This window comes from Lygodium microphyllum, chromosome 21 (assembly GCF_053477565.2).
Source record: "Lygodium microphyllum isolate KBCC chromosome 21, Lygodium_microphyllum_v1.1.10, whole genome shotgun sequence".
NCBI lineage: Eukaryota > Viridiplantae > Streptophyta > Polypodiopsida > Schizaeales > Lygodiaceae > Lygodium > Lygodium microphyllum.
The window spans coordinates 48,224,728-48,235,095 of record NC_141155.1 but is presented as its reverse complement, the minus strand read 5'-3'; the positions used below and the strand labels follow the sequence as shown (position 1 = coordinate 48,235,095).

At 40.0% G+C, this 10,368-nt stretch overlaps 1 protein-coding gene across 1 annotated transcript; it reads right to left on the bottom strand.

Moving 5' to 3' along the window:
* Positions 1-2,903: 2,903 nt before the first annotated feature.
* LOC148017976 (subtilisin-like protease SBT4.14) lies at positions 2,904-9,737 on the bottom strand. The gene is made up of 11 exons (XM_087661880.1): positions 9,638-9,737; positions 9,426-9,523; positions 8,617-8,714; positions 8,162-8,305; positions 7,905-8,016; positions 6,654-7,182; positions 5,783-5,874; positions 5,458-5,682; positions 4,975-5,086; positions 4,509-4,725; positions 2,904-3,911 (listed from the first exon to the last, which is right to left on the bottom strand). Exons 1-11 carry the CDS (start codon positions 9,734-9,736, stop codon positions 3,352-3,354), a joined length of 2,286 nt encoding a protein of 761 aa, XP_087518006.1. The 5' UTR covers position 9,737; the 3' UTR covers positions 2,904-3,351.
* Positions 9,738-10,368: the final 631 nt, after the last annotated feature.

Here is a 10,368-nt window from a genome sequence, read left to right as displayed (position 1 = left end):
AGGCCATAGGCCGAGTCATATTTGCATCCGCTTGCTCAATTCATTGATGATTCACTTTTAAGGATACTTTAGTATATGCATTTTAATTAGTATCATTTTTTTCAGAGTTATATTGTCGTGCTTTACCTAAATCCTTATATTGATTATGCTAACATCATTTTTTGTTTGTGTAAGTTACCTTTGACGATATCTAGAGAGCAAGATGAGTCAAGGGACGAGTGATGAGGAGTTGCAGAGATGTGGATGCTATGAGCCATAGTGGTCAGTTTTAGAGAGGGTTGCTATTTCTCACTCTCATACCGGTGCCAAAGAGGGTGGCTCAAGCGGGTGTTGTGGGAAGCACTAATGCAATGTCTCCATCTCATTGATCTGGTGGATACTTGTCACCTCCATGATTTGTCACAAACATCATATTAGGGAATATGGAAATTTTCCATAAGTTTGGGATACATGGTCAAATTTTTGGATTTTTCATAAATTGAACACTATAGCTCCAAATTGAGCGCTCTATAGCTCAATAGATTTCATTTTTCAAGTGCTTTCCAATGATAGGTCACATCATATGGTTTTGAAAAACTTATGGGCATGTTATCCGTGTGCCACATTTTTAGTATTTAAAAAATGGGAATTGGGAGATTCCCAAATTCACTAATATTGTGTTCACACATGTAAGGACATCTACTTTTGTGACTCCAAGGTGCTACTCCGAGAGATACTACCCTCGTAGGTATGCTAGACATATAGCGGTCTCCTAGTTATACCCATGAGTGTGGTTGCAGGTGGGAGAGGACACACCTTAGATATACCTTAGTAGTGTATGGATACCTCATAGATGATAAGATAGGTGTTGTGATCATGAATGATGAGGGGAGGAGGGTGATTTCTTGCATGAGAGAGTTGTGCCAATAAGTATTCATGCACAATGTTTTGGATCATTGGTAGAATATACCCAAGAGGAGTAAGGACTATATAGTGGTATCTTTGCATGAGGAGTTTTTAGTACCTACGACGGAAGAGAGGTTTTCCATTGGGTGGATGGTAGAGTGTATGTGTGTATACATGTCACATAGATGATTAGACACATGCAGGGCAATCAAGAGTGGCACCTCAAAGCCCGAGCGACTAGAGGTAGAGGATTGGTGGAGACTTAGGGAAGAGGCCATAGATTCTCCAAGATGATGGTGGTGGCAGTAGAGCGGGAGGCAGCAAGGGCATGGTTGGAGGTAGGGGTCATGTGTCATCTGGAAAGTGACAGCCACATGACGTATTTGGAAAACTTTGTAAGTTTTCTTTTGGTTCTCGTTTTCTAATTTGGAATATCACTTGTACTAACAATCTTGTTTTTAACAATGCTATTTTATTTTCTTTGTAGCACTTCATCACAAATTATAATCCCACAGGTTTGGAGACTCCATATGCAGAGAGACATGGTCTCATTGCACTTATCAATAGATTGTATGTGCACAGTGGCCCACTAAGTCAATCTTCTTTTTTGTATGTAGTCACTAGTTTTTTTAATGATGTATTATGTATGGTGGAATAATGTATAGTTGTTCATTTTGTAGAGTCCATTCAACGCTTCTTTATGTTGGGATGAGCTTTCAGATAGCAAGGATTTGTAGCATGTGCTTGGATTCGTGGAGTGCACAACATCTTCATTTTTGGTTGTGTGATCTGTGCAGGCCTCTTCCATTTAGCATTCCTTAAATATACTTATAATCTTTTGTATAAAATTATACTTTGCGATATTTACAAATAGATTTTCATCTTTGTTTTGGCTCTCCTCTCCATGGTTCCATGCAATTTCATGGGATATCATCACCAATCTTGTACTAATTTAATGAGTTATCAGTCTTGTGATTTTAACTAGTTTTGTGTCCATCTTGATGATGATTGAGTATCCAATATGCAATTACTTTTGCAGAATATTATATAGCACATGGTGCTACCCTGCCACCAAATTTTTTTCCTCTGTAATCGTCGCTACTTGTGTTGCTAATTTATTGCATGCATTGCTATTTGTGTCGCAAAGTGTCACTATTTGTGTCACAAAAGTGATGCAAATAGCGACTCTATTTGCGACAAATTTGTAGAGATACCTATATCGACGCTTTTAGTGATGATAGGGCAAATTTTTTTAATGAACATTTGCATTGCTTTGAACATCGGTATGTGGCCTGTATCTTGTAGTGAAAGTTTTATTTATTAGTAGTAGCACAAAAAATATTGACAATTTTGAAAACCTACAGTGGATGATATTTTTTATGATTGGAAGATTTCGAGCTTAGTAATGCTTTGGAGAATAAAGAGAGGTTGCTATTGCTTTATTTTTGACATTTTATTAAACCACTAGAGATATCAAGGTAGGTGCAATTTTTGTGCTCAATAATCTAAACTTGTGTGTATACAGACGGATATTTTGTTCAACAATCCCAAGCTCATGCCTAGAACAAGCTATTATTCACTTGATTTCAGATTTCATTTAACAATAATATGATGAAAGAATGTATATTTTTCATTCGGCCTAGAAATATTAAAAACTCTCTTTTATTAGCTCTTTCACTTTTCTTAATAGCCATATTGTTATCTTCTACATTGATTGACCCATTTGCTTAGTGATAGTATAAAACCTATAAAATCTATCAAATGGAGTTTGACCATTAGTTGCTAAACAAATTTATATTTTTAACAAACCTCCCTTGATATTGACTAGACCTCTCTTATGAGTGTTATGGTCGATATTAAGCAAACTAGCCTTGTGAATGATTGGACTATATTAATCCCAATGAATAGTCCTAAAAAACAATTATTAACTTTTGCAGAAAAAGTTATTTCCATTTAATCTAGAAGCATGCTTTTTTTGGGGGGGTAAGAGACACAAATTGAATTGTCCAACTCCCCTGTAAATATTAGATGAAAGAGTGGGCAATAACTAGTCAAATTTTTCATGTGTAGATAGGATACATGACAACCACTACCGTTTTTCATGTGTGTAGATAGGGTACATGACAAGTGGAATGAACAACACTCCTTGATCCAGTGTGAACCCTTCTCCATAGTGACTCTATTGAAGAAAGTGTTGAAGTGGGCAAGTCCTTAGAGCACACCATGTGAAGATAGGTGCCAGAGTGCTTCAACCGAGTGTGGGCACCTAGGCCATGACCTTCAAGACTAATTAACTCTATGCTTTTACGTGATAATTGGGAATTGGGTCAATTGGAAATTGAGCCTGAAATATTTCTATATGGCTCTTCCCATGGCATGAGGCAAAGATGGTTATTCGGACAAAAAGACATGGTGGAGCATTATAACTGCATGTGGCCATGTCGAAGGAGTGCGATATGGACGTTTTTAATCAGACAAAAGGTAGGCCAAGACGGGGGTGCGCACGGAGTGGGAGGCACTGGACCAGACGAGGGACGCCGACAAGGTGGTGACGGAGCCAAGGCCGGGGGCTCTCACGGACACTTGGAACGACTGCTGCTGGCCGGCAGACGTGAAGGTGAGCTGGGAGGTGGACAGTTGGACGTCCATGCCAGGTGGCGCCTGCAGAGTGGCCGCGAAGGTGGTAGAGGTGGCATTGGATGGCGTGGCCACGTAGGTGACCGTGCGCGTGGTGGTGTACCAGGAGTTCTTGAGGTCGATGGGGTAGGCGGCGACGACGGCGGGGTAGTTGAGGCTGGCGGGAGCATCGCTACCGTCCGATGCCGGGCAGCGGACGCTGTCGACGCCCGTGATCACCGCCAGCTGGCTGGAGTTGTACCCGTGCGTGCAGAGATACAATGCATAGTCTAGCCACCCCGCGTCGTACACCAGCCCTGGGTCGATCGCAGCCGTCGGATTGATCTGTCCCGCCCCATACCCGAACTCCATGTCCTCATTGTGGTGCAGGCTGGGATCGAATGGTTTTGCTGTGCCGATAAAACAAAACGACAGCGAATTTATCAAACGGTTACAGTTCATTTCAATCCTTAAATAAATATACCTTTCCCTCAACCTTAGACTGAAAGAAATTACAAATAAAAGAGCACACTCGCTTAATCAGCTTGCTCATGGGGTCATGCACAGTTGTTAATATGTGACTCTAGTAGAGGATGCACATCATGACCATGTACATGGTATATATATCACCAAAACAAACAACAACAACAAACATGTCTTTCCAATAATTTAATAAAACTTTCCCTCCTCTAAGACTATAAGATGATACCCATACAATGATATTTAATTCTTTATAGTTCTAGTTATTTACCTTCATGTCGTCATGTAGTGGTTGACTTACAAACTTTCTTCACTTTTGATTGTGTGAGATCAATAGATTGTAATTTTGAAACTTCTTCTTAGGTTCACAACATGCGATTGTTGTTCTATTTAAGCATCCATGTGCCCTTGAAAATTATTAGCATGTTAACTGAAAAACCTTATGTGGATTTTTTCTACATGAGATTAGGTTTTCATTTTGATTTAGAGAGAACTTTTCTTATGAAATCTGTTGTAAAGATCAAAACCTGTGGTCATAAGTGCTGACTTAACAGCTGCCGGACTCCATTCTGGGTGAAAAGACTTCACGTATGCTGCCGCTCCAGCAACATGTGGTGTTGCCATGGATGTACCAGAAATAATGTTAAACATGGAGAAGCGATTGTCCAAATCTAAATTATCTGTAATAGTATCCTTCAAGGACCATGCTGCTAAGATGTCCACTCCAGGTGCAGCTATATCAGGCTACAAAAAGTTTTGAACAATTGGTTTCATGTTATCTTATAAAGATATGTGCAAATCAATATTTCAACTTGTTTTCTTTTTATATAAGTTATAGACTAAACACCTAATGGTAGTGCATTTGGGGTATCCCTTTTTGCTTATTTTTAGAGCTATCAAGATGTAGCATACTTCGAACTATATTAGTGTTGGATTACTACATCATAGTTGAAAACCATTTCGTGACTTCACCACTTATTCAAATCACCATACCTTCATAATGTCAGGCGAGATGATATTAGGACCCCTTGATGAAAAATATGCTATAGTTGGGGCTGACACATTAAAGGAGGCCTCACAAGGTAAAATCTTGGCGATGGGATTCCTACAGACATATAATATATGACATGATGAGGTCATATTAGGATGTGAGGGCTTTCTAAGTACAATAAATCAACTATTATAGAAAACTCAAACAAATAGCTTTAGGTCAATTGTAGGAAATTGGCAATTCATCCATACCACCACATGCACTTCTAGTGACATGCCCTCATTTTTCTTTCAAGTGTGGGTTTCCAATATGCCACTTAAGGCTTAATCAAACATGATAAGAAATTTTGAATGCACCCAAGACGGAAAATGAAATGGTTCTTGTCTACTAATTCTTTACCATTAGGATGCTTTCCAAAATCTCATCATTTTTAAAAAATACATGAGTAAAATCTATGAGTCACCCATGTTATAGAGTATCCTTACCTGGTCTCATTTATATAACTTGCAACAAGTGCTCCCTCTGATGTACCAACAATACTTGTTGGCACCAAAAGAGTGAATGCCACAGAAGGGTCCTCAATTGAATAGATGAGACCTACACCTTTTGCTTTTCGCACACTTTCATCGACATTTCCATTACCTCCTTCCTCACAATAAACTATTTTTCCCTTCACCTTATGAGGGTCCAGTACTCCAACGTCACAAAAGCTATTGGATGAAAAGACAAAGTAGTTTTAGAAATCATTAGTTAAACATTGCTTACATTCAATTCACATGACAATGTGAGATGTTTAACTCCAATGTTTACCTAAGGTCATAAGTGGAATTTTCAAAGTCCCCATTTGCTCCGGATATCAAGGGGAACCATTTATCCTCTGTGTATGTATTGAGACATGTGCCCTACAAAAATAGTTGAAGATTAGAGTAGGAATGCATACAAAAGCTCTCAAGAAAACTTGATTTTCAAGTTATGAAATATTGTATGAAAATATTAGGTGCTAAAGAAACTGGTCTCTTGAAAAGGTTAATTAGCTACAATTGTAGTACATGCTTTATTCCCATGTTTTTAGATGTGTAAATAAATGCATTTGTACAAAGTTGCTATTCGGTGCATCACTAATGATTTAGGGCATATATGATGCACTCTAGGAGTATCATCTAGTCACGTATATTGTTTTACCCAAGTAAGATAAGCATGCGGTATTGAACGAGGCTTATGTGATCAAGATATTGTAAGGATTGTTTTGGTGGATTATGGAGCAATAGATTGCTTCTAGTTCATAGGTAAGGAGGAATTTATGGAAACTTCTTGGATTTCCCAACGGAAGTTAGCAAGTTTAATTTACATCTAATTTTTATGTATCACTCTCCAAATGTTTTACTGAAAAATTAGTAGTGACAACAATAAAGACATCACGAGGCCTTTGTTTCTTTTTGCTTGATTAGTGATGTGAACCTAAATGAGTTTGTAGAATGTGTTGAGAATATGATATAAGGCTAATGATAGTGATCTACATTGATTTGAATATGTCGACGATAGGATTATTGCATTAAGCTGAATTAGTTGGAATGTGTTGGAAATATGATATCGAAGGTGAGGTATAGTGACTAAACTCGTGCATGCATGATGAGTGTGGAAGATAATGCAAGTGACGCATGAAAGGAAAGGTTAAACGGACCGTGATGGTGCGGTTGTTGCCGAGGAGGACGGGGGCGAAGAAGCTGCGGTCGATGGAGGAGGCAGCGACGGTGAGGATCCAGGGGGCAATGTTGACGGCAGGGAAGCTGGGGTGGGCATTGCCGGCGGCGCAGGAGACTAGGACGCCCTGCTGGGTGGCGTGGAAGGCGGCGATGGCGATGGTGTCGACGGAGTAGTCGTGCGGGATGAGGCCGCCGATGGAGAGGGAGAGCAGGTGGACGCCGTCGTGTAGGGCCTCGTCGAAGGCCGACAGGATATCGGCGTCATTACAGAAGCCCCCCAGCCAGCACACCTTGTAGATGGCCACCCTCGCCCCAGGCACCCCCCCTCGCGCGTTCCCCTCCGCTAGCCCATACAGGCTCGCCCCCGTCGCCACCGCCCCCGCCGCCGTCGAGCTCGTGTGGCTTCCATGGCCGTCCGTGTCCCTTGCCGACTTTACTTCCGTGTCGCCTAAAACCAGCCCCGCCGCCTCTATCCCTTTGTAGAAATACTTTGCTCCTATCACTTTCCTGCACAGCCATAAATTACACAAAAAAGTCTTCAAACACTTGCCCATATGGGAAAAAGGGGTGGCTCTCCCTCTCGTTTTGCCTCTATAGTGTTTACTATCCTATGATATCGCCATAATTCACAATGGACATTGTAGTGGTGATTTTTCTAGAACCTCTTGTGATCTTTGTAGGGTCGATGTGCTCATATAAGGTCATTTTAGATGCCCATCAAAATGCACATAATGGGCAATCCATTTTCTCTCCTCATTACATCAACAACAAAGGGGCAGCTAATAGAGTGACAAATGAGCATTTTATTGTATTAAAAATTCATAGAGCTGTACAGACATTTACATGGTTTTAGCGTTGGCCTGATATTAAACTTGTATAGCATACATAACAATCTATGATAATATGCTAGCTTCAAATGGCCTTAAAGTGTGTAGCTGTTCTGCTAAATTGTTAGTAAATTAGGATGTGCTGCCTTTTGCCTTTTGGGGGGTGTCATCTTATTGCCTCCTTTACCTAAAGAAAGGTGGATCTTTTCATCGAGGCTTTGTGCTTAGTAGAATATTCATTGTCAAAAAATATTTTGTTTATAAATTCATTCAACAAGAGCATATTATAATAAATGGGAGTCAAATTGCATAATGTCCTCAAAGTAAATTTTGTTGAGGTCTACCCCTATATAACTATAGATGTTATTACCACATTCATGGCCTTCATTTTTTGGAACTCACTTGTTACAATTTGCTGGGGTGAATTGAACTCCTGCCACACATTCCCCTTTCCAACTTCTTGGGATGGGTCCAAAATGAGTGTCATTGAACATTGGATTTTCAGGCCATACCCCTACACAAAACTCATTATGATCACTAATACTTGTGTAGGTCTACTTTGAATGTTTCTGTATCTTCTAATCAAATGCTCATAAGTAGATATTCCTTCTATGATGCGTAGTAATGATGTATTCTAATAAACTCATAAGAGAGGTCACCTGAGTCAATAATCCCCACAATAACATTACTCTCCCCGGTTGCATTTCTTGGACTTGTAGATGTGAGGCCCACAAAGTCCCATGATCTTGTAGTTAAGAGATGCTTAATTTTGCTTTCAAAAACAGAAATAACACCTTTTGTCTCTATATGGAGAAAAAACGAAAAACATTAGCATGTCTAAAGCACTCATACAAGGTAAAAAATTTATATAGTTGCATTAAAAGGTTATATGATTAAGTTTGAGATATTAAAATCCCAAATGTCTAATACATTTGAAAGATGATGAGTGACAATGCTTGTAAATGATTTATTTTGCATGTTTTGAAGGATAATTTGATCGTTATTGTACATAATAGCTCATACGTTTATTCAATAAAAAGATTCTTGTGATCTATGTTCTAAGATTGTTAAGAATATTGAAAGTTCTCAACGAAACAAATAAGTAGTTAATCACCTCTCAAGGTTTTGACTTCCTTTAGAGAAAGGATTGCAGCAAATCCATTGAAGCTTTTGGTGTAACTAACCACGTGGGATGCACGAGCGACATCTTCCCTGCAAGGATTAAATCAATCCTTAGTAAAGTTCAGCTCACACCTTCAACATCATAGCTAGGTGCTTTGGATGCAAATATAGTCCTAGAAAACCTTTCGTTATGAGGAAAACCCTTTGAAAAGTTCGCCCTAAACCTAGAGATTGATATGTCCTATACTGGATGTGCATATGCTTCCTAAAAGGATTTGGCAAGTCTATGAACTTTAAAAAGTTGAGGCAAAATTGGTGCTCTTATATAAGGTGCAATGGCATGTGCTAGTATGTTATAACAAGAATATGCATTTCAAGGCAAGAAGTTGTAGTGATTTTCCATTGGAGAAGCCCCATGTAGAATTATTAACATTAAGAGCTTCTGGGAAAAGGAGGCCACTCCACACGTAGGCTGTTGCAATGGAGTACGAGGATCATCAGCATGGAGGGGAATTATTCTTGATGTTCCTCTACAACAAACTAGGTCTGTGTTAGCTCCCTTGCACAATCTCGTGATGTGTCCCAAGTTTCTGAAGTCTAAAGAACGGAGAGAGATGTATATAAACGTAATTTAGGACATGAAGGTTCATGTACAGAAGAATGTCTAAAACTTCCTGTCCGTGAGTTGTCCATGCATGCGTGATACTCTCATGTTGGTCTTAGATGGGCTAGCTACCTCGGCTCTGGCCTTAGAAAATGGGCTCGTCTGGACAGATGAGAGCAATTGGATGTGCTAGTTACCTCGGCTTGACAGAGGAGAGCAATTTGATGTGCGACTCTCTAATCTCAGCTTCGCTCGTATACCCTCGAGGCACACCTCCCAGGTACACGATATGGAGCTGAATTAAGAAAGAAACAAGACATTCCAATCCAATTACACAGTATTATGAGATCAGCCCATCTCCCCGGCTTCAATGATCAATTTGCTACTTCATGTTGCATATAAAGTGAACCTTGTTCATCTCTTTTATATCGCCAGTTTCTGGTAGTCCGGCAGTCTGCGGGAATACGAAGCTGGCCGACGCTATCAAGTGGTGTAATCGCAGCATCATCGCAAGTCCAATCAGAACTGAGACACTGAGATTACCCATCGTAATGGATGCGCTAGAAGGGGTTCCACCCACGTACTGCTTTATACGATCATCAGGTTTAGCTACTTGTAATGATTGTGGAGGGCGACGATCACCAGGACCCTCTGCCGGCATCCATTATCAATATACGTTTGCACATCCATCACAAGTATGTAGACAACCAATGCCGGCATCTATTGTCATATTCTTAACTCGAAAAAAAACATACTTACGCGACACTTGAATGCGTTAAAAACCATACATATTAAGAAAACAGCTAATTGGCTTAGGCAGAAAGGAGTGACAGCCGAGCTGAAGCTCCCGTAACTTGAGACTTTTACCAGTTGCTCCCTTCCTTAGAGCTGTTTGTCTTCTTTCGTTATCTCATATGCAGCTTTTTCTCTCCCTTTGCCAATTTCTTCCTGTATCTTGTTGGTCACACAAGTCTGTTGTTAAAGGTCTTCACTACCTTTATCCTTATTCTCAATACGATCTACACCAACTCTCTTTAGAGGCATGTTCTCAGTCTCTCTACTTAAATCAATTGAAGGTTTTGGAGATGCTTGTGGAGCAAGTTCACATGTGTGTTCAATCTCCCCCACCTCTTCTTCATT